General features: G+C 50.8%; 2 protein-coding genes across 2 annotated transcripts in view; one reads left to right on the top strand and one right to left on the bottom strand.

Annotated features, from left to right (window-relative positions):
• Window positions 1-13,583, bottom strand: part of LOC135442970 (erythroblast NAD(P)(+)--arginine ADP-ribosyltransferase-like) — a 31,778-nt gene extending 18,195 nt beyond the window's left edge. Inside the window, exon 1 of the mRNA XM_064703237.1 lies at window positions 13,173-13,583. Coding sequence (XP_064559307.1) covers window positions 13,173-13,583 — 411 coding nt within the window. The remainder of the gene's footprint in view (window positions 1-13,172) is intronic.
• On the top strand, window positions 823-4,698 carry LOC135443766 (erythroblast NAD(P)(+)--arginine ADP-ribosyltransferase-like). The gene is made up of 3 exons (XM_064704379.1): window positions 823-1,020; window positions 3,298-4,072; window positions 4,694-4,698. Exons 1-3 carry the CDS (start codon window positions 823-825, stop codon window positions 4,696-4,698), a joined length of 978 nt encoding a protein of 325 aa, XP_064560449.1.
• Window positions 13,584-24,162: the final 10,579 nt, after the last annotated feature.

Here is a 24,162-nt window from a genome sequence, read left to right as displayed (position 1 = left end):
GAAGAATAAAAAAAGGATTGGGATTGGGACTGGGCGACTGGGGTGTGGGGTTTGAGAGACATGGACTCTGCAATGCCAGCAAAGCAAAGCCATTTATTACACCAGTTTACCAGGATTTATAGCTCACTATGTTCATATGAAATTTTCTACTTGGACCCCTTTGCTCCAGTGCCCTTAAAAACACAATCTTCTCAATTATCCTTCTTTCACTGGTATTGTCCTTGTTGTCTGTTTCACCAGCAACGACCCTGTCATCTCTTCTTTACTCAGAGTGGTCAGCGTCAGAGGGTCAGAGTTACCCGATATGATGTCTTCACTTCTGTTTTTTATTGAATTTTTCTCTCTCATGGATTTCACTGTACCAGGGCTGCAAGGTCTGCCGTGCTCCCCATGTGAGCTTCTGTAGTGGTCTGGGCTTACACATCTCCCTCTTCTTTTGTTTTTTATGTAATGCATACATGTTAAAGCAGTTCCCATCTGTAAGGCTATTCTTTTATTAAGACTATTACTGGTTATCTGCTAAATACAGGCTGAAATATATAGAGTACAGATCACCATTCATAAAAATCTGCTAAAGGCAATCATGGCACTGACAAAAAGATTCACTGCATAGGAAAACAAAAGGATCATGTCCCAGGCCTCCTAGGAAATGAGAATAAATGGCCACTGTTCTAAAGTTCATCTGGTTGGAGCTCAGTGGCCATGCTGAGCCCCTCACAGAGGAACCCTTCCCATGTACCCCCGTGTGTCCTCAGTGTCCCCTCAGTATGTGTCCCACTTTGTCCCCGAGTTTCCCACACTGCTCCCAGTAACCTCCCTGCCATGGCTCTCCTGGCTCGACCCCTGGCACTGCTGGCAATGACAGTGACCACTGCAGCCATCAAGGTTGTGTCCCTGGACAGAACCCAGGACTCCTTCAATGACCAGCACCAGGGCTGCGGCCCTGCCATTATCACGGCCTTGCCAGCCCTCAGCCACTTTGAGTTCCAGGTGAATCCTCTCTTCTTCACCCAGACCTGGGTGAAGGCCGAGGCTCATTGGCAAAGCAGGGGTTCCCACTGTCCCCTCTGGCATCTCCAGCCCAGACCGTCACTCTCACGGCCTACACAACAAAGGACATTTACAAGGACTTCAATGCAGCCTGGTGTGCCGCTTCATGCTCCTGCCAGGAATACCAGAACAACTTCTGCTTCCAAACACTGCATTTCCTGCTAACTGATGCACTGGTGACACTGAGGCATGCTGAGAAAGGGCAGTGTCACCACGTGTTCTGGGGTGTGCATGATGTCCAATTCCAGGCACAGTGTGGCCTGAAGGTCCGGTTTAGTCAATTCACATTCTTTAACATATTGTGTCAAATCAAATCTATTACATGATTCTATCAAAACAACTCCATTTAATAATTCTACCAAAATGATTCCATGAAGTAATTCAGACAGAGCCAATCAAAAGTGACAATTCCTTAGCAGGGCTTATTGTCACTCCCCATACCAACACTTGTGGGAATGTCTCTTTCTCCCACCTTTGAGGAGGACTGTTGGGGAGTGTCCCCTTCCTGAGGGAGGAACTTCACACATATTTTTTTCCAAGTATGAATATGGGAGAGGAATTTCTGTCTGAGAGGGGACTGGGCATTGCCATAGTCAGGTAATGGATGGCCAGACCCAATTCTGGTGCTTTCCTCTCCATTGTCAGTTCAGGGTTGGTGATTTGGGCTGGTTTTAGCTCAATTTAGCACCAGTGCCCTGCTTGGCTGATGGGGACCTGCTGGAGCAGCTCTGGGGAATGACCTGGGGGTGCTGCTGGGTGACCAGTGGAGCTGGCCGTGTGGCCTGGGGCCAGGAGGGATTTGGAGGACACTCAGATGAGCAAGGCCAGGAAGTCAGGTAGTGATCGTGCCCCTCTCCCTGCCCAGTGAGGCACATCAAGTGTGCTGTGCCCAGTTCTGTTCAGAGCCATTTCCAGCTGTGCTCAAGGCTGTGCCAACCTCTTCCCAGTGCCATGTCTAGTTCTACCTGGTGCCATGTCCAGCTCTGCCCAGCGCCATGTCCAGTTCTGCCCAGTGCTCTTTCCTGTTTTGAGTTCCTGGAGATCCTGGCTGGTAGCATGGATGATGACAGGACTAGAAATTTTCTGTCACAAAGTGACAAATACCAGAGAGAATGGAAATTTTCCCTTCCCCTGAAGGTGCTGGACAGAGCCTGAAGACATACTGGCAGAAATGATAAAAGGAGGGAGAGGTGTGCACAGAGGATGAAAATCATGGCTAGAACCTGAGGAGAAACAGATAAAGGGAACTCCAGTGGGGTTTTGGCAAGTTCTGTAACAGGAACCAACAGCACCTGTGCAAAGAAATTGTTCCAGGAACAGTTCCTTTGGTATCACAGTATTTGGTGAAAAAGAGCCCCAGAAGCCCCGTTTTTATGACTCTCCAGGACAATAAAAGGACTTGTTGGAGGAGGTGGATCAAAGCAAATGATTTACGAGAAAAGTACAGTTTCTGTATTAGCTAAGGGAGACATTTTAATGAATATTTATAATTATGGTGGATAAATACCGCATGGCAAATTTCCCCGTGATGTGCAGGACCAGGAGAGATCTGTTGTGAGTCCAAGCTGATAAAGAATTTTGGCTTTCTGCTATCTCCATATCCATCAGGGAGTTCACTCCAGCTGATTTTGGTATTGTGGAGGGGTGAGTGTGGGAGGACTCCTTGAGGGGACATGGGAGTGAGGGATTGGGATTGCGGACATGGGGGGATACTGGGGCAGTCACAGGTCTGGGATTGGGTAATGGGGGTTTCTGGGTAAAATGAGGGAGGACACGGGATGGTGAGAGTGCGACTGGAGTCATGGGTCGCTGGGAGACACTTTTGGGGCTGGGGATGATGCCTGGATTTGGGTTGAGGTTCTGGGGTGACACCAAAGAATTTCGGGAATGGTAGTAGTATTGGGGTCTGGGAACCAGCTGAGGGGGACACGGGTGGTCTCGGGGAGTGACCCCAGGATTTTGGTCAGGATTCTGCTCGGGCTGAGGAAACTTGTAGTCAGGTGTGGGATTGGGCTTCTGGTAGCTATGGTGTTGTGGGATTGGGGTCTGTGGGGCTGGGGGATGTTGGGGAGGCATAAGTAAGCCCAGGATTTGGGATCAGGGTACTCAGACATGTTTAGGGGTCTGCTGGGCAGGAGTGCCTCCCTTCCCCCTCACCCCACTCCCCTTCTGACCCCACTGTCCTCCCAAGTCCCTCACTGATGAACCCTCCCTGTGTCTCCCTGATGTCCCCTCTGTGTCCCCCAGTGTCCACACTGTTCTCTGTGGCCTCTCCCTGCCATGGCCCCTCTGGCTCAGATCCTGGCACTGCTGGCAATGGCCATGTCCACCATGACTGTCGACGTGATTCCCCTGGATATGGCCCCAGACTCCTTTGATGACCAGTACCAGGGCTGTGGCCCTGCCATGAAGGTGGCATTGCCGGCCCTCAACCGCTCTGAGTTCCAGCAGAATGAGGAGTTTGCTGTGGTTTGGGTAAAGGCTGCAGCCGAGTGGCAGAGTCGGGGGCCCCCTGAGTCCCCTCTGTCCACAGACCAGGCCACCGCCATCATGGCCTTCACAATGACTGACCCCAGAACATTCAATGATGTCGTGCATGTGGTTGGGCGCTCCAGGCAGGAATACCGGGACAACTTCCACTTAAAAACACTGCATTTCCTGCTGACCGATGCCCTGGCCACGCTGAGGGATGCTCAGAAAGGGCAGTGTCGGGAAGCGTTCCTGAAGGTGTGTGACACCCGGTTCAAGACACAGCCAGGTGAAACCATCCGGTTTGGTCATTTCATGCCGGTGTTCCTGAGCAAACAAATTGGCGAGTGCCCTGGTGAGACAATGCTAGAGGTGCACACATGCCATGGCGTGGAAATCCAGTTTTTCAGTGAACATCCAGAACCTGAGATTGTGCTGATCCCACCCTTTGAGACCTTCAAAGTCACACAATACACCCGGGAAGGGGACAAGACACAGATCCAGCTCCAGTCTACCGGGACCTACAGCAAATACAACTGCGAGTGGCTGCGAGGTAACACTACAGGGGACAACCTGGGGGAAAGGGGATAGCCATGATAAGGAACAAGGGACAATGACACTGACTGGGGATGGGGGACAGGGACACCAACAGTGTCTGGGGGTAAAGGATACCCTGGGCTGGGGACACCAAGTCTGGGGACACCCATTGTGGGCACAGGGACAGGAACTCACATGGCAGGGAACAGGGATAGGGACTCCCACTTCTGCGTGGGAACAGGGAGAGGAACACCCATGCCAGGGGCCAAGGGACAGAGACAGGGGTCTTCCCAGGGTACCAACTCTGTCCCTCTGATAAAGGCAGTGCTGTGGGGATGGGCCCTCTGTATGGAAAAAGGATGGACCAGGACCTCTCCATGGCACTCCCTGAAACCCTGTAACCCCCTGTAAACCCTTATGGCAATCTCTAAATACCAGTGAATCCTGTCACCTCTAAGCCCACCATGACTCCCCTGAACTCTCTCGCCCCTGTATCCTCCTGTATCCCCCCACAACTCGCTGTCACCCTGTCACACTCATGCCCCCATCTCTCCTGTCAAGCTTAACCCCCAATTATGGCTATCCCTCACCACTTACTGCCCCTATGGCCCAACTGATTTCCCTCTTTTTACCACAGGTTAGTGTGTCCGCAGGCCTCCTTTCCACCTTGGAGGACTCCTGACCACCACAGCTCTGGCAGTGGCAACCAGGATCCACTGCGCCATGAGGCCATCAAGGTCACCACAGGTCACTGTGGACACTGCGGCAGCTGTGTCCACCATAATCACCAAGACACCCTCAGTCACAAGGCTACCACAGCCACCCTGTCCAGTGTGGTCACCAAGACCACTGTGCAAAACAATTGTAATAAAAAATTCAATCAAAACAATTCTGGTAATTAATTCTGACAAAGCCAGCAAAGAGAGACAATTCCTAAACAGGGCTCAATGTCAGTCCCCACACCAACAATCATGCAAATATCTCTTTCTCTCAGCCTCGAGAAGCATCACTGGGGAGCATCCCCTTCCCAAAGGAAGGAACCTCACACACTTTCATTGTAAGCAGAATAGGGAAGAGGAATCTCTGTCTGACAGGACTAAATGTTCCCAGGGTCAGATGATGGATGGCCAGGCCCAGCTCTAGTCCTTTACCCTCAGTTGTCAACTTGAAGTTGATGATTTGAGTTGGTTTTAGCCCCATTCAGCATCAAAATTAGATCAAGACCTCTCTCAATGTTGACCTGATGGCCACAAATGGGCCATTGTCCCTTGACCACATTCTAGGCAGAGCATCCTTCCACGTCCTGCACTTCAAAGGACCTTAAAGGCTGGAAACTGGGAGGTTCAAGAGGGCAAGGGCAGGTTTTGCCCCTGGGAACAGACAGTCCCCAGTGCCATCTCTGGCTGGGAAGGATTAGGTGGAAAAGCTGCGGAGAAGAACCTAGGAGTGCTGGTGTGTGACCAGTGAAGCTGGCTGTGTGGCCTGGGGCCAGCAGGGATCCAAGAGGTATCAGGAAGAGCAGGGTCAGGAAGTCAGGGAATTTTCATGCCCCTCTGCCCTGCCCAGGAAAGCACATTCGGAATGCCGTATCCAGCTCTGCCCGGTGCCATGCCCAGTTCTGGGCTATCCTGGACCCAATCCTGTGCTCAGGGATGACGCTGCCTGAGATGGGAGGTTGGGCCACATGCCCACTGTGGGTCCATCCAGCCTGACCCATTCTGGGATGTGAAGATTCGGGCAGTTGCAGTTTGGGAATTGTCCACCGGAGGGCAGCAGCGAGCATGGAAAATCAGCAGCACTGCGCATGCACCGCTCCCAGCTGCAGTTCCAGGTGCCAACAGCGGGCGGCAGCACGAGATGCTGGCGCTGCTGAGCACCCGCCCCGCCCCATCCTGGCCCCGGAGGCTCTGCAATGGTTTGGGATGGAGTGACCTTAAAGCCCATCCAGTGTCAGCCCTGCCATGAGCAGGGACATCTTCCCCTGGGCTGGGCTGCTCCAGGTTCTGCCCAGCCTGGCCTTGGAAACAGCCAGGAATGGTGCAGCCACAGCTTCTCTGGGCAGCCTGTGCCAGGGCGTCATCACTGTCACAGGGATGGATTTTATAGGAAAGATGGGTGATGATGTCTTTGAAAAACTACTCGGAAATTTGAGGATTTTTACGAAAAATTTTTGTCAGTGTCTTCAAAATGGGTCTTTATATCTCTACACCAGAACACATGTGGTTGGCCATAGAACCCTAGTGGCTTGACCAGAAAGTTTGAAGTCCTGAACATTCATCTAATAAGAGAAATTGTTCCCCACACAGTCTATTCCATAACCCAGACAGCCTGAACTTCTGAACTTTGGGAGAAAATGACAGCTTCAAGGGGGATATGGAGTAGGTGGTTTGGGAATGCTGCATCTTCCCTGTACCACAGCCAATGGGAAAAGGGAGAGGGCAACATGCAGCCGGTAGTACGGGATAAAAGGAGGCTTCGCTCTCCGAATCCTTGAGCGAGAAACCCCACAGGGAATATGGCTGTGGAAACTCTGTCCCTTTATTCCAATCAAGTTTCAAGACTACTTTTTGAACACTCGGCTTTTCATAGTGTGGCTTTCCCCCACATACTTTAGATGCTGGATAGAGCTTAAAATCTGACTGCCAAAAATGATAAAAGGCTGTAAAAGTATTTACACAGGACAATAAAAGTTTCTGGAAGCAGTGCAGAAAGAGGTAAAAGTAACTGCAGTGGGGTTTTTGACAAATTCTGAAACTCAGAAGGAGCTGCACCTGCCCAAAGCGAAAGTTTGAGGCAAGGTCATCTGGAGATGTTGGAGCACTCAATGAAATGACCCCCAGAAACCCCATTTTTATGACTCTCCAGGACAATAAAAATTATTTCCCAAAAGAGTCAGAGCCATGCCAATTATTTACGGGAAAAGTGCTGGTTTTTATTAGCTAAGGAGCCCATTTGAATGAATATGTATAATTAGGAGGGATAGATTCTATGTGGCAAAGTCCCCTCTGTTGTGCAGCACCAGGAGAGATCACGGTCCTTCATGGTCCCTCAACGCCTCCTCATACCAGTGTAATCCCTGATCCCTCTCTGACCCGCCTCAACCCCCTCACATTCATGAACCACTCATCCCCCTCTTTTTCCTCCCAGGTGGGAGTGTCCCCAGGGCCCCCACTCACCTCAGAGGGCTCTTCCTGGCCACTACAGCCCTGGCAGTGGCCACCAGAATTGTGTGAGACATGAGGTAAGGAATGTCACTGTGGTCTCCACAATCACCAGAGCCACAGTGACCTCCAGAGAAAAGAGGCAACCAAAGCCACCAAGGACACCACTGCCATTTTCCCTGGGTGGAAATAAGGAAAAAAAGAGGAAGAGAAGACAAATAGAAAATTCCTACCTACTCCCCACCCCCCAACATTTCATTAAATGCCCCATACTTCTTTGTCTATTCATTAATTTGCATTCTCTCCCAAATCCTGTGAATACCCACATATTCAGGATTTAAACCCAACAAACTCTATTTCCACATCCCAATTAATTCAACCTGGAAAGGAATAAGAGGAATGTTGCTTCACAAATAGATTGTGTGAATCTGGTGTTTGATGAGGCCTGGGAGTTGTAGAGAAGGAAGTGACTGGAGAAACTGTCAGTTGTAGAAAATGTTCTTCATTGACATGGACTTCTGCTCAGACAAGGTCCTGCCAAATTCCTGAATTTCAAGAAGAAGAACAAAGGAATAACAGGCTAATGGATAATGATTTCCCTGCCCAGGGTGATGTCAAAACTCATTTTAATGGTCATGTGTCAGTGCTACAGAAGGGCGGGGTGCGTAGCAAGGGGAACATTCAGTAGATGGATTGGGAAGTGTGCACGTTCCAAATGCCTCAGGCAATGGGGAAGGGGAGTGGGAGATATGGCCAGGAAAGCCCTCCCTGGACCCCACTGCTGTGAGCCCACCAGTGTCATTCCTGTGCCCACTAGCCCCACAACCCCACTCCCAGTCCCATGTCCCTTCCCCCTTAGTGTCACCCCAGCCCCTCTGCAGTTCCCCAGCCCAAACCCTGGGAACAATCTCTGATCTCCCCAGTGTCCCCTCAGTGCCCCACCAGCCCCCTGTGCCAATCCCAGTCCCATGTTTACCCTTCCATTTTCCCCCAGTGCTCCCCTGGTCCTCAATCCTGCTCCAAATCCTCTGCAACTTTCTTGGAGTGCCGGGCTGATTACAAACCCCAACTGAATCCCTAAAGCCACTCCCTCAGCCCCCACTGTCCTCCACAGCCCCCTCCCAGACCCCAGTTCCACTCCCTTGACCCTTTTGGTGTCACCCCAGTACTCTAACCCAAATTGAGAGGTCACTCCTTGCCCCCACAACACCCCCCTGGAGTCCCCATGGCCCCACCCGGCAAATCCAGTCCCATGTCCCCCCTCCATATGACCCCATTGTCCTCCAGCCGCTGACACCAAAATTGGGTGGAGTGAACTCCCTGATGGAACTGGAGGTATCAGAAAGCCGGAATTCTTGATCAGCTGGGACTCAGCTGATCTCTCCTGGTCCTGCAGCTCAGGGGGGACTTTGCCATGGGGTATTTATCCACCACAATTATAAATATTTCTTAGAAGGGGTTTCTTAGCTAATACAGATGCATCACTTTCTCTGGAAATAATTTGCATGGTTCTGCCACTTTCTGGAAGTCCATTTATGGTACTAGAGCGTCATCCAAAGGCTTTCTGCGTGTGGTTTTCACTGATTGCCCCAATATGCCAGATGACCTTTCCTGCAACTTCTTCTTTTTGCAAGCACTGCTCCTTCTGTGGTCAAGAACTTGCAAAAGAGCCTCACTGGAGTTCCTTTATCTGTTTCTCCATGGACTCCGACCATGTTCATCTTCTGTACCCACACTTCTACTGCCTTTCCTTGCTTTTACCCATACATTTTAAGCTCAATCCTACATCTTTAAGGGATCTGACACTTTCTATTCTCTCTCTTATTGCTCAAACCCCACAACCCCAATCTCACTGTTCCATCTTCCCCCAATTCCCCCCAGTCCCACTCCCCATGCCTCACTGAGTTGCTGCCACATCTCAGATACAAAATGGGGTCCCCTATCAGATGACATCCCTGCAGGTACCTTGAGTCTGGGCTTGATCTCTTGTGGGAGTGCCTGGGTGACTCCTGGCCTTGTTGGTGGGGCAGGAGAATTTCTGGACCTCCAAGAAGTGATCCACCGACAGCAGGAAATACCTGAGCCCATGTTGGCATGGTAGCTCAGAAAAGCCATTTGCCAGTAATTCCCAGGAGTGTTTCCTCTTTCAGTGATGCTTGGAGGTGATGGTTTTGAATTCAAAGAATTCTTTTGAAACCATATCAGGCATTGCTCTGTAACAGATCTGACACCCATTGTGGGCACAGGGACAGGAACACCCATGACAAGGAAGAGAGAATGGGACCCCCACTTCGGGGAGCGAACAGGGACAGGAACACCTTTGCCAGGGGACAAGGGACAGTGACAGAGACAGCGACCTCCACAGTGTTGCAACCCTGTCCCTCTCTGATAAAGGCAGTGCTGTGGTGATGGGAAGGAAGTGACTGAGAAGCTATCAGTTTCAGAAAACGTTCTTCATTGACACAGACTGTTGCTTAGAGAAGGTCCTGCAAAATTCCTGAATTTCAAGAAGATGAACAAAGAAATAACAGGCTTATGAATTTTAATTTCCCCACCCACGGTGAAGTTAAAGCTCATTTTAATGGTCATGTGTCTGTATTACGGAAGGGAGTGGTGCATAGCAAGGGGGTTGTGCGGTGGCTGGATTAGGAAGTCTGCACCTTCCAACTACCTCACCAATGGGGAAAGGGAGAGGAAGATATGGCTGGGAAACTAGGATAAAAAGGAGGCTGCATCGTCCAGCAATTTGAGACACTTCATGAGGAAATTCCCCATGGCCTCACCCTATGATCATGAACAAAATGACAGAACACTTCTGACTCCTTTGTGCAAGGAAATCTCTGTCGAAGGTGAATTTTTCTGCTCAAATGTTCGAGAGCAAAAAAATTTCTTTTGAATCCTAAGTAGTGTGCTTAGCTTCAGCCAGAGTCTCATCCACAAAATGGTGGCTCTGCCTCTTATACTCCTGGTGTTGCATCAGCCAAATACACATCCATAAGAAGTCATATATATTCTAACATTTTCCTTCTACAGCCCTGGCTCCTCCCAAAGTCTTCCAGCTGACTCTTCCTTGCTGTCCCTTGGTGGAGACTTTCCTGCTGTCTGATTGGAGGTGAGGTGTTGTCATGCCACACCTCCCCAGAAAAAATTTTTCCCATTCCCATCTGCCCTGTACAAGGGGCACAGGTAAATGCCCTCCCTCCACATCTTCCTAACCACTCCTGACAACCAGGGCCATCTGGTGGCAAGAATACAGAGGGAGGAAAGGAGACTAGGAGAATAAATGCGGTTGTCCAAAAAACAAACCACAATCAAATAACCATAAAAACTAAACTTCTCTTAACATACAAACAATATTCATCCCTAAATTGTGAGAGCCAAACATCATGTTACCCATCTATAACAAAGCTGTGGCTGTCCCACTCCTGGAAGGGTTCAAGGCCAGGCTGCGCAGATCATGAAGCAGTCTGGCCCAGGGGAAGATGTCCCTGCCCATGTCAGGGCTGGCACCGGACAGGCTTTAAGGTGGCACCATCCCAAACCATTGCAGAGCCCTCGGGGCTGCGATGGGACAGGGCGGGTGCTCGGCAGTGTCAGCAGCTCGTGCTGCCTCCTGCTGTTGGCACCTGAAACTGCAGCTGGGGGCAGTGCATGCGCAGTGCTGCTGATTTCCCGCACCCACGGCTGCCCTCCAGTGGACAACTCCTGAACCACAACTGCCAGAATCCCCAAATCCCAGAATGGGTCAGGCTGGAAGGATCCAGAGAGGGCACTTGGCCCAACCTCCCAGCTCAGGCAGCACCATCCCTGAGCCCAGGATTGCATCCACAGCAGCCCAGAACTGGACATAGCACTGGGCAGAGCTTGACACAGCTCTCCTGATGTGCCTCACTGGGAAGGGCAGAGGGGTACAAACACTCTGAGGGGTACTAACCATCCCTCCTGATACCCTCCTTGATGCCTCCTGGTCCTAGGACACACAGCCAGCTCACTTGTCACCCACCAGACCCCCAGGTTCTTCCCCACAGCTGCTTTATCAGGTCCCATCCAGCCTGGACTGGCACCGGGGACTGTCCCTCCCCAGAGACAGGACCTCCCCTTGCCCTCTTGAATCTCTCAATTACCAGCCTTTAAGGTCTGCCTGAAGTGCAGGATGCTATGCCTGGAAAGTGGCCAAGGAACAATGCCCAGTTTGTGAAAATCGTAGCTGCATTGAGAGGGGTTTTGTGCTGATTTTGGTGCTGAATCGGGCTAAAACCAGCCCAAATTACCAATCCCAAATTGACAACTGAGGGTGAAGCACCAGAGCTGTACCTGGCTGTCCATCATCTGGCCCTAGGAATGTCGAACCCACTCTCAGACAGAGACTCCTCTCCCCTATTCATGTTTGAAATGAAATGTGTGTGGGGTTCCTGCCCTGGGAAAGGGGATGCTTTCCAAGGATCCTCCTCGAGGCTGAGAGAAAGAGACGTTCCCACAGGTGTTGTTCTTAAGAGTGCCATTGAGCCCTGTATAAGAATTGCCACTTTTTTCTGGCTTTGTCAGATTTATTCAATGGATTTATTTTGAGAGAAGTATTTAAGAGAATTGCTTTGCACATTGATACTGGTGGCCACAGTAGCAACAGGGGCTGTTGTAACTTTGTGGCTCAAGGAGTCCTGGTGATCAAGGTGGCCACAGTGGCCTTGGTGGTTACAGTGACCATGGTGGCCAGAGCGGCTGTGGTGCCCGCAGTGCCACAGTGACAATGATGGCTGCAGTTACCTCATGGTGGCAATAGCTACCACGGTGCCATAGTGGCAGTAGTGGCCTTGGTAGCCTTGGTGACCTTGTTTCTCTAGGGGTCATGGTGATCTTGATGATCATGGTGGCCACAGTGACAACAGTGACTTCGGTGCCATGGTGGCCATGGTTGCCATGGTAACCGCAGTGACCTCGGTGGCCTCCTGGCTCAGAGGATTCCGAGGGCCCCTGCCAGGGCAGTGGAGGCCAGCAGGAGCACTCCAACGTGGAAGGGGGCACTGGGGACACTCCCACCTAAGGGACAAAGATGAGCATCAGGGGGACCATGAGGGGAGTGAAGGAGTCAGGATTTGCCATAATGGAGGCTTGGGGTTACTGGAGAGATGGGTCCATGAGGTGACAGGGTGTCGGGGGGGGGTGGGGTCTTGGTGGGCTTAGGAGTGACAGGGGTCAGGAGGAGTCAGGGATTGCCATGGGGGGTTACAGGGTTTTAGGGAGTGCCATTGGGGGTCCTGGCCCACCCATGTTCTGTACACAGCACCCATCCCCACAGCACTGCACTTATCAGAGAGGGACAGAGTTGGTACTCTGGGGGGTCCCTGTCTCTGTCCCTGTCCCCATCTCTTGTCCCCTGGCACAGGTGTTCCTGTCCCTGTTCCCTCCTGGAAGTGGGGGGGGTCCCTATCCCTGTGCCCTGTCATGTGAGTTCCTGTCCCTCTGCCCACAATTGGTGTCCCCAGAATTGGTCTCCCCAGCCCAGGGTATCCTTGTCCCCCCACACTCTGTGTGTGTCCCAGTCCCCCATCCCCAGTGAGCGTCATTGTCCCCTGTGCTTTATCAGGGCTCTCCCCATTCCCCCAGGTTGTCCCCTGTAGTGTCACCTCCCAGCCACTCGCAGTTGTATTTGCTGTAGGTCCCGGTAGACTGGAGCTGGATCTGTGTCTTGTCCCCTTTCCGAGTGTATTGGGTGACCTTGAAGGTCTCGAAGGGTGGGATCAGCACCACCTTCTCTTCCGGCTGTTCGCTGAAAAACTGGATTTCCACACCATGGCACGTGTGCACCTCAATCATTGTCTCACCAGGGCACTCGCCAATTTGTTTGCTCGGGAACACTGACTTGAATTCATGGAACCGGATGGTTTCACCTGGCTGTGTCTCGTACCGGGTGTCACACACCTTCAGGAACGCGTCCCGACACTGCCCATTCTGAGCATCCCTCAGCGTGGCCAGGGCATCGGTCAGCAGGAAATGCAGCGCTTTGAAGTGGAAGTTGTCTCGGTATGCCTGGCGGGAACGCCCAACCACGCGCACGGCATCATTGAATGTTCTGAGGTCAGTCATTGAGAAGGCCATGATGGCGGTGGCCTGGTCTGGGGACAGAGGGGACTCAGGGGGCCCCCGACTCTGCCACGTGGCCATAGCCTTTCCCCAAACCTCAGCAAACTCCTTGTTCTGCTGGAACTCGGACCAGCTGAGGGTCAGCAATGCCGCCTTCATGGCAGGGCCGCAGCCCCGGTACTGGTCATCAAAGGAGTCCGGAGCCATGTCCAGGGGGATCACATCGACAGCCGTGGTGGCCATGGCCATTGCCAGCAGTGCCAGGGTCTGAGCCAGGGGGGCCATGTTGGGGAGAGGCCACAGGGACCAGTGTGGACACTGGAGGACACAGAGGGGACACGGGGAGGGTTCATCAGTGAGGGACTTGGGAGGAGAGTGGGGTCAGCAGGGGAGTGGGGTGAGGGGGAAGGCAGGTACTCCTACCCAGGCGACCCCTGGACATGTCCAGGTTCCCTGATCCCAAATCCTGGGATTACTTATGCCTCCCCAACATCCCCCCATTGCTCAGGGTCCCCAGTCCACAGTACCATCAACCCCAGAAGCCCAATCCTTATCCCATGACTACAAGTCCCCTCAGCCTCAGCAGAATCCCGACCCAAATCCTGGGGTCACTCTCTGAGCCCCTCAGTGTCCCTCTCGGTTGGTCCCCAGACCCCAATCCTACACCCATTCCCCAGTTCTTTGGTGTCACCCCAGCATTTCAACCCAAATCCAGGCATCACCCCCTGCCCCCACAGTGTCTCCCAGCCTTCCCAGCACCCCAATCCCACTCTCACCATCCCGTGTCCCCCCTTCATTTTCCCCCAGAGCTCCCATTACCTCAATCTCAAGCCTGAGACTCCCCCATTATACCCCCATGTCCGCAAACCCAATCCCTCAGTCCTGTGTGCCCCCAAAGAGTCGTCCCAGAGTCCCCCCACCATGATACCAAGATCAGCTGGAGTGAACTCCCTGATGGATCTGGAGATAGCAGAAAGCCAGAATTCTTTATCAGCTCAGACTCGCAGCAGATCTCTCCTGGTCCTGCACATCAGGGGGGACTTTGCCATGGGGTATTTATCCACCTAATTATAAATATTCATTAAAATGTCTCCCTTAGCTAATACAGAAACTGTACTTTTCTAGTAAATCATTTGCATTGTTCCACCTCCCCCTACAAGTCCTTTTATTGACCTGGAGAGTCATAAAAATGGGGCTTCTGGGGCTCAGTTTCACCAAATATCTTGATACCAAAGGGACTGCTCCTGGAACAATTTCTTAGCACGTGTGCTGTTGGTTCCTGTTACAGAACTTGCCCAAACCCCACTGTAGTTCCCTTTGTCTGTTTCTCCACTGGTTCTAGCCATGATTTTCTTCCTGTGTGCACACCTCTCCTTCCTTTTATCATTTCTGCCAGTTTGTCTTAAGGCTCTGTCCAGCACCTTCAGGGGAAGGGAAAATTTCCATTCTCTTTGTGATTTGTCACTTTGTGACAGAAATGCTCCAGTTCTGTCATCATCCATTGTACCATCCAGGATGTCCTGGTCTTTTCTGTCTTGAGGAGCCCAGAACGGGAAAGAGCACTGGGCAGAGCTGGACATGGCACTAGGCAGAACTGGACATTGCACTGGGCAGAACCGGACACAGCCCCAAGGCAAGCTGGACATGTACTGGGCAGAGATTGACACTGACCATAGTAGAAATGGAAATGACTCTGAACAGAGTTGGGCACAGCACTCCTGATGTGCCTCACTGGACAGGGAGAGGGGCCCTAACACTCCCTGACTTTCTGGGCTTGCTCCTCTGAGTGCCCCCCAGATCCCTCCTGGCACCAGGCCACATGGCCTCCTTCATTGTTCACCAGCAGCATCCCCAGGTCATTCCCCAGACCTGCTCCAGCAGGTCCCCACCAGCCAGGCAGGGCACTGGTGCTAAATTGGGCTAAAACCAGCCCAAATCACCAACCCTAAATTGACAATTGAGGGTAAAGCACCAGAATTGGGCCTGGCCATCCATAACCTGACCCTGGCAATGCCCAGTCCCCTCTCAGACAGAAATTCCTCTCCCCTATTCATACTTGGAATGAAATATATGTGAGGTTCCTCCCTTGGGAAGGAGATGCTCCCCAACAGTGCTCCTCAGAGCTGAGAGAAAGAGACGTTCTCACAAGTGTTTATATGGGGAGTGACAATGAGCCCTGCTAAGGAATTGTCATATTTGGCTCTCTCTCTCAGAATTACTTCATGGAATCCTTTTGGTAGAATTATTTAATTGAGTTGTTTCAATTGAATCATTTAATGGATTTGATTTGACAGAATAATTTAATAGAATGTGAATTGACCAAACAAGACCTCTGGCCACACCGTGTCTGGAGCTAGACATCATGCACACCCCAGAACATGGGGTGACACTGCCTGTTCTGAGCATGCCTCAGTATCACCAAGGCCTTGGTCAGAAGGAAATGCAGTGTTTGGAAGTGGAAGTTGTTCCAGAATTCCTGGCGGGAGCGCCAGGCTGCACACACAGCTGCATTGTATTCCTTGCCAATATCCTTTTTTGCGTAGGCCATGAGAGCAACAGCTTGGGCTGGAGTTGCCAGAGGGGACAAAGGGGACACAGGAGAGCCCTGATTTGCCACTCAGCCTCGGCCTTCACCCAGGTCTGGGTGAAGAGAGGATTCACCTGGGACTCAGAGTGGCTGAGGGCCAGCAGCCTCAGCAGCTCTGGTACTGGTCTTCAGAGGAGTCCTGGGCTGTGTCCAGGGGCACAACCTTGATGGCTGCAGTGGTCACAGTCATTGCCAGCAGTGCCAGGGTATGAGCCAGGAGAACCATGGCATGGAGCTTACTGGGAGCAGTGTGGGACACTAGGGGACAAAGAGGAGCACACACTGAGGGGATACTGAGGACACATGAGGGTACATAGGAAGGGTTCCTCTGTGAGGGGCTCAGAATGGCCCCGAGCTCCAACCACAGGAACTTTAGAACAGTGGCCATTTATTCTCATTTCCTAGGAGAGCTTGGACATTATCCTTTTGTTCTCCTATGCAGTGAATCTCTTTGTCAGGGACAGGGTTGCATTTGGTAAGTTATTCTTGATTGCGATCTGTACTCCATATATTTTATCTTGTATTTAGCAGACAACCAGTAACAGTCTTAATAAGATAATAGCCTTACAGGTGGGAACTGCTTTAACATAAGGGTACACACACTCTTTGCATAAAGAACAGAGAAGGAGAAGATGTGGAAGACCAGACTGCTACAGAAGCTCAACTGTGGAGCATGGCAGACCTTGTGGCCTGGGTATAGTGAAGACTGTGGGAGAGAAAGACTCAAGGCAACAACAGAACTGAAGACATCACTCCTGATCACTCTGACCATCATGTCTGGACACTCCTGACATTCACGCTCACTGCTCTTGATAGAGAAGAGATAACCAGGATGTAGCTGGTGAAAGAGACAACAAGGGCATTACTAGTGAAAGAAGGATAATCGAGAATATTGTGTTTTTAAGGGGACTGGGGCAAAGAAGACCAAGTAGAAAATTTCGTATGAATATAGTGAGCTATAAATCCTGGTAAACTGGTGTAATAAATGGCTTTGGTTTGCTGGCATTGCAGAGTCCGTGTCTCTCAATCCCTACACACCAGACGCCCAGTCCCAATCCCAAACCTCTGTTTACCCTTCCAGTGTCCCAGTGGTACTCCCCAGCATCTTGTTTCTTGTCCCAGACCTTTGTAGCCCACTTGTGACCCCAGGCCGCTCAGGAACCTCACCCAAATTCCCAAAGTCACCATCAGCACCCCCACCCCAATCAGCCTTGGCCCTCTTTCAGACCCCAGTCCTACTATCCCTCTTCCAGCCCAGTTACCCATTTCATGTCACCCCAGGACCCCAACCCAAATTCAGGGACCAACCCCTGACCCTGAAATGTCAGCCTGGAGTCCTCCATGACCACGGTCTACAGCCCCTGTCCCATGTTCCTCCTCAAGTGTCCTATGGAATCCCCCCAGCCACCAATATCAAAATCGGCCAGAGTGAACACCCTGATGGAACTGGAGGTAGCAGAAAGCAAGAATTCTTTATCAGCTCGGACTCACAGCACATCTCTCCTGGTGCTGCACATTACGGGGGACTTGGCCAGCAAAATCTATCCATCCTAATTGTATAAATACATCAAAATGCACTTCTTAGCTAATATAAAACCAGTACATTTCCCGTAAATAATTGGCATGGCTCTGCCTCTTTTGGGAAATAATTTTTTTTGTCCTGGAGGGTCATAAAAATGGGGTATCAGGATGTAGGTTTCACTGAATGCCCCAATATCTCAGATGACCTTGCCTCAAGCTTTCGTTTTGGGCTGGCACTTCTCTTTTTGTGTAACAGATCTTGCCACATACCCCTCAATGCAGTTCTCTTTATCTCTTTCTCCACAGGTTCCAGCAACCTTTGCCCTTCTGTGTGCACACTTTTACAGCCTTTTATTGTTTTTTGCTAGCTCTTTTTAAAGCACTATCCAGCATCTTCAGGGGATCTGAAACTTTCTATTCTCTCTCTTATTGCTCAGTCCCCACAAACCAAATCCCACAGTCCCATGTTCCCCCAGTTCCCCCCAGTCCCACTCACCACTTCTCACTGAGTTGCTGCCTAATCTCAGATACCAATTGGGGTCCCCTATCAGATGACATCCCTGTAGGCACCTTGAGCCTGGGGATGATCTCCTGGGGGAGTGCCCTGGCCTTGTTGGTGCCTCCTCCTTGTGGAAGGAGAAGTTCTGGACCCCAAAAAGGGATCGATCCACCAACACCAGGAGATAACCTGAGCCTATGTTGGTGTGGAAGCTCAGTAAATCCATTTGCCAGTTATACCCAGGAGTGTTTCCACTTCCAGTGATGCCTGGAGGTGATGGTTTTGAATTCAAATGGTTCTTTTAAAAACATATCAGGCATTGCTGTCTAACAGGCCTGACAATTTTGTCCTAAGGATGCTGAGATTCTGAGGCCGCAGACCGATCCCCATCACATCGATTTCCCAGAGCTTTGCTGGTGCTTTTCTCCTTTACCAATTGCAGCATCAGTTGGGGAGGGCCTGACGCCTGGTTATTGGGAGTTAACTCTCTTCTACCCACCCAGCCACCCTCATTTTTGTGGGCTTCTAGATAAGCAGCCAATTTTCAATCTGCCCAACTCTATCCAGGCCTCACCTCTGGGGCTGAAATTCCTTTCTCAGGAATTAACACCAGGATGCTTTGTCACAGAACCTACCATGTAGCTTTAATGCAAGTCTATTTCCCACAGGGATTTTTCAAGCCCCAACCTGCTGTGTCCTGGATTGTAGTAGAGCCACTTCTTTGGGCAGCTGGGTGGAATCAAGGAGGGACAATAATTCTTGCTTATATTTAATGGGAGATCCCTGTGCTGTAATTGACTTCTTTCTTTCCATATGTCTGCATGGGCATGAGCAGTGCTCAAAGCAGATGGCAAGTGAGTTCCTATGTTTGCCCTTTTTCTCACTGCCAATTCCAGAGCTCTTTGCAACACATTGAGCTCCTCTCCTTGTTCCACATCTCCTTGCAGTTCCTGTGACCAGAGTATATACCAGAAACCTTTGTCGCAAATTGGATTTCTTGGCCACTTGGATGAGGAGAACAGTCATTGCTGTGGCCTACATTCATCTGTGCCAATCCTGGCTGATGTCGCGTTGTTTTGAAGAGCACCCCACAGGAGCCCTGAAGGCTCCCTCAAACACGAGGCCCCGAATGACCCTGATTTGGACTCCTGCGGAAGGACAGGCATTCGGTAACTTAAAGATGCTCCTCAGGTCTGCATCTCCCGTGGGATTTCCTCTCCTTTGAGCTTTTTGTGTACCAATGAAAGCAGCAGTCCCTGTGTGTCCTGTTTACCACCCAGCTGCCCAAAGAAGTGGCTGTACAACAATGCAGGGCACACCAGGTTGGGGGTTGAAAAATCCCGGTGGGAAACAGACTTACAATAAAGTTGCATGAGAGGTTCTGCAACAAAGCATCCTGGTGTTAATTCCTGAGAAAGGAATTTCAGCCCCAGAGGTGAGGCCTGGATAGAGTTGGGCAGATTGAAAATTGGCTGCTTATCTAGAAGCCCACAATAAAGAGAGAGGCTGGGTAAGTGGCTGAGAGGTAACTCCCAATAACCAGGTGTCAGGCCCTCCCCAGCTGATGCTGCAATTGGCAAAGGAGAAAAGGGCCAGCAAAGCTCTGGGGCATTGACGTGAAGGGCACAGGTCTGCAGCCTCACATCCTCAGTGTCCATAGGAGAAAATTCTCAGGTGTGCTAGAGAGCAATGCCTGATATGTCTTCAAAAGAACCATTTGAATTCAAAACCATCACCTCCAGGCATCACTGGAAGTGGAAACACTCCTGGGAATTACTGGCAAATGGATTTTCTGAACTACCATGCCAACATGGGCTCAGGTATCTCCTGGTGTTGGTGGATCCCTTTTTGGCGGGTCCAGAAGTACTCCTGCCACACCAGCAAGGCCAGGAAAGTCACCCGGGCACTCCTCCAAGAGTTCCATACCCAGGCTCAATGTGCCTACAGGGATGTCATCTGATGGGGAACTCCAACTGGTATCTGAGGTGTGGCAGCAACTCAGTGCGAAGTGGGGAGTGGGACTGGGTGGCACTGGGGGGACATCAGTCTGTGAAATTGGGGTCTTGGAGGCTGAGCAATAAGAAAGAAAATAGAAAGATTGAGTTCTCCTGCAGGTGCTGCATAGGGCTTTAAAAAGAACTAGCAAAAAACAATAAAAGGATGTAAAAATGTGTACACAACAGGGCAAAGGTTGCTGGAGCCGGTGGAGGAAGAGATAAAGGGCAATGCAGTGAGGGGGTTTTGGCAAGTTCTGTAACACAGAAAGAGCATTCACTGCAAAAGCGAAAGTTTGAGACTAGGTCATCTGGCATATTGGGGCACTTAGTGAATCCCACCTCCTATCAGCCCATTTTTATGAACCTCCAGGACAATAAAAGTTATTTCCCAAAAGAGGCAGAGCCATGCCAATTATTTACGGGAAATGTGCTGGTTTTGTATTAGCTAAGAAGCCCATTTTGATGAATATTTATAATTAGGATTAATAGATTCTCTTGACAAGGTCCCCGCATGATGTGAACAAGGAGAGATCTGCTGTGAGTCCGATAAAGAATTCGATCTTTCTGCTACCTCCACTTCAATCAGGGAGTTCGGTCCTGCTGATTTCGATATTGGTGGCTGGGACTACTCCATGGGACACTTGTGGAGGGACATGGGACTGGGATTGTAGAGTGGGGGCATGGAGGGCTCCAGGCTGACATTGCAGGGTCAGGAGTTCGTCCCTGAATTTGAGTTGGGGTCCTGGGGTGGCATGAAATGTGTAACAGTACTGGGAGCAGGACTGGCATCTGGGAGAGGGCCAAGGCGGATAGTTAGGGGCAGATGACAGAGTAGCTTAAAGGAATTTGGGTTGAGGTTAATGAGCAACCTGGGGTCACAAGAGGGCTACAAATGTCTGGGAGTATAAATGAGATCCTGGGGAGCACCAAGGGGTCATTGGAAGGATAAAAAAAGGATTGGGATTGGGTGGCTGGTGTGTGTGGATTGAGAGAGATGGACTCTGCAATGCCAGCAAAGCAAAGCCATTTATTACATCACTTTACCAGGATTTACAGATCACTATGTTCATATGAAATTTTCTACTTGGACCCCTTTGCCCCAGTCCCCTTAGAAATACAATCTTCTCAATTATCCTTCTTTCACTAGTAATGTCCTTGTTGTCTGTTTCACCAGCAACATCCCTGTCATCTCTTCTTTACTCAGAGTGGTCAGCGTCAGAGTGACCAGAGATGATGTCTTAACTTCTGTTCTTTATTGAATTTTTCTCTCTCATGGTTTTCACTGTACCAGGGCTACAAGGTCTGCCTTGCTCCCCATTTGAGGTTCTGTAGTGGCCTGGGCTTCAACATCTCCCTCTTTTTTTGTTTTTTATGTAATGCATACATGATAAAGCAGTTCCCATCTGTAAGGCTATTATCTAATTAAGACTATTACTGGTCATCTGCTAAATACAGGATGAAATATATAGTGTACAGATCACAATTCATAAAAATCTGCAAAAGGCAATCATGGCACTGACAATGAGATTCACTGCATAGGAGAACAAAAGGATCATGTCCAAGGCCTCCTAGGAAATGAGAATAAATGGGCACTGTTCTAAAGTTCATCTGGTTGGAGCTCGGTGGCCATGCTGAGCCCCTCACAGAGGAACCCTTCCCATGTACCCCCGTGTGTCCTCGGTGTCCCCTCAGTATGTGTCCCACTTTGTCCCCGAGTTTCCCACACTGCTCCCAGTAACCTCCCTGCCATGGCTCTCCTGGCTCGACCCCTGGCACTGTTGGCAATGACAGTGACCACTGCAGCCATCAAGGCTGTGTCCCTGGACAGGACCCAGGATTCCTTCAATGACCAGCACCAGGGCTGCGGCCCTGCCATTATCGCGGCCTTGCCAGCCCTCAGCCACTCTGAGTTCCAGGTGAATGCTCTCTTCTTCACCCAGACCTGGGCGAAGGCCGAGGCTCATTGGCAAAGCGGGGGTTCCCACTGTCCCCTCTGGCATCTCCATCCCAGACCGTCTCTCTCACGGCCTACACAACAAAGGACATTTACAAGGACTTCAACGCAGCCTTGTGTGCGACTGCATGCTCCTGCCAGGAATACCAGAACAACTTCTGCTTCAAAACACTGCATTTCCTACTAACTGATGCACTGGTGACACTGAGGCATGCTCAGAAAGGGCAGTGTCACCACGTGTTCTGGGGTGTGCATGATGTCCAATTCCAGGCACATTGTGGCCAGAAGGTCCGGTTTAGTCAATTCAAATTCTATTAACATATTGTGTCAAATCAAATCTATTACATGATTCTATCAAAACAACTCCATTAAATAATTCTACCAAAATGATTCCATGAAGTAATTCTGACAGAGCCAATCAAAAGTGACAGTTCCTTAGCAGGGCTCATTGTCACTCCCCATACCAACACTTGTGGGAACGTCTCTTTCTCCCACCTTTGAGGAGGACTGTTGGGGAGCATCCCCTTCCTGAGGGAGGAACTTCACACATATTTTATTCCAAGTATGAATAGGGGAGAGAAATTTCTGTCTGAGAGGGGACTGGGCATTGCCAGAGTCAGGTAATGGATGGCCAGGCCCAGTTCTGGTGCTTTCCCCTCCTTTGTCAGTTCAGGGTTGGTGACTTGGGCTGGTTTTAGCTCAATTTAGCACCAGTGCCCTGCCTGGCTGGTGGGGACCTGCTGGAGCAGCTCTGGGGAATGACCTGGGGGTGCTGCTGGGTGACCAGTGGAGCTGGCCGTGTGGCCTGGGGCCAAGAGGGATTTGGAGGACACTCAGATGAGCGAGGCCAGGAAGTCAGGTAGTGATCGTGTCCCTCTCCCTGCCCAGTGAGTCACATCAAGTGTGCTGTGCCCAGTTCTGTTCAGAGCCATTTCCAGCTGTGCTCAAGGCTGTGTCAACCTCTTCCCAGTGCCATGTCTAGTTCTACCCGGTGCTATGTCCAGCTCTGCCCAGTGCCATGTCCAGTTCTGCCCAGTGCTCTTTCCCATTCTGGGCTCCTCAGGACAGGAAAGACCTGGAGATCCTGGTTGGCAGCATGGATGATGACAGGACTGGAGCATTTCTGTCACCAAGTGACAAATACCAGAGAGAATGGAAATTTTCCCTTCCCCTGAAGGTGCTTGACAGTACCTGAAGACAAACTGGCAGAAATGATAAAAGGAGGCAGAGGGGTGCACACAGGATGAAAGTCACAGCTAGAACCCTTGGAGAAACAGATAAAGGGACCTCCAGTGGGGTTTGGGCAAGTTCTGTAACAGGAACCAACAGCACCTGTGCAAAGAAATTGTTCCAGCAACAGTCCCTTTGGTATCAAAGTATTTGGTGAAAAAGAGCCCCAGAAGCCCTGTTTTTATGACTCTCCAGGACAATAAAAGGACTTGTTGGAGGAGGTGGATCAAAGCAAATGATTTACGAGAAAAGTACAGTTTCTGTATTAGCTAAGGGAGACATTTTAATGAATATTTATAATTATGGTGGATAAATACCCCATGGCAAAGGCCCTCCTGATGTGCAGGACCAGGAGAGATCCACTGTGAATCTGAGCTGAAAAGGAATTCCGGCTTTCTGCTATCTCCAGATCAATCAGCAAGTTCACTCCAACTGATTTTGGTATCGTGGTGGGGGGACTCCAGGGGGACTCTCTAGGGAGACACGGGACTGAGGGATTGGGATTGCGGACATGGGGGGACACTGCGGGAGTCACAGGACTGGGATTGGGGTCATGGGGGGCTCTGGGGGAAAATGAGGGGGGACACAGGATGGTGAGAGTAGATTTGGGTCATGGGGAGTTTGGGAGACACAGTGGGGGCAGAGGGTGATGCCTGGATTTGGGTTGAGGTTCTGGGGTTACACCAATGGAATTGGGGAATGGGAGTGGGATTGGCACCTGGGAACAGGCTGAGGGGGACAATGGAGGGCTCAGGGAGTGACCCCAGGATTTGGGTCAGGATTCTGTTGGGCTGAGGGGACTTGTAGTTATGGGAGTAGGATTGTGCTTCTTGGGGCCATGGTACTGTGGGATTGGGGTCCCTGGGGCTGGGGGATCTTGGGGAGGCATAAGTAAGCCCAGGATTTGGGATCAGGGAACTCAGACATGTCCAGAGGTTGTCTTTTTAGGAGCTCCTCCCTTCCCCCTGACCCCACTCGCCTTCCCAGTCCCTCACTGATGAACCCTCCCCGTGTCTCTCCCATGTCCCTTCTGTGTCATCCAGTGTCCACATTGGTCCCTGTGGCCTCTCTTTGCC

Source organism: Zonotrichia leucophrys, chromosome 2 (genome assembly GCF_028769735.1).
Source record: "Zonotrichia leucophrys gambelii isolate GWCS_2022_RI chromosome 2, RI_Zleu_2.0, whole genome shotgun sequence".
Lineage (NCBI taxonomy): Eukaryota > Metazoa > Chordata > Aves > Passeriformes > Passerellidae > Zonotrichia > Zonotrichia leucophrys.
Note: the sequence above shows the minus strand (reverse complement) of the source record. Positions and strands in the feature narration are given on the sequence as shown.

Bases quoted from the DNA above. Each gene is read 5' to 3' on its own strand.
- LOC135443766 (XM_064704379.1), top strand. From the start codon at position 823: ATGGCTCTCCTGGCTCGACCCCTGGCACTGCTGGCAATGACAGTGACC. The intron at 1,021-3,297 runs GTGAAGGCCGAG...TGTGTCCCCCAG, and splicing joins TCTTCTTCACCCAGACCTGG to TGTCCACACTGTTCTCTGTG.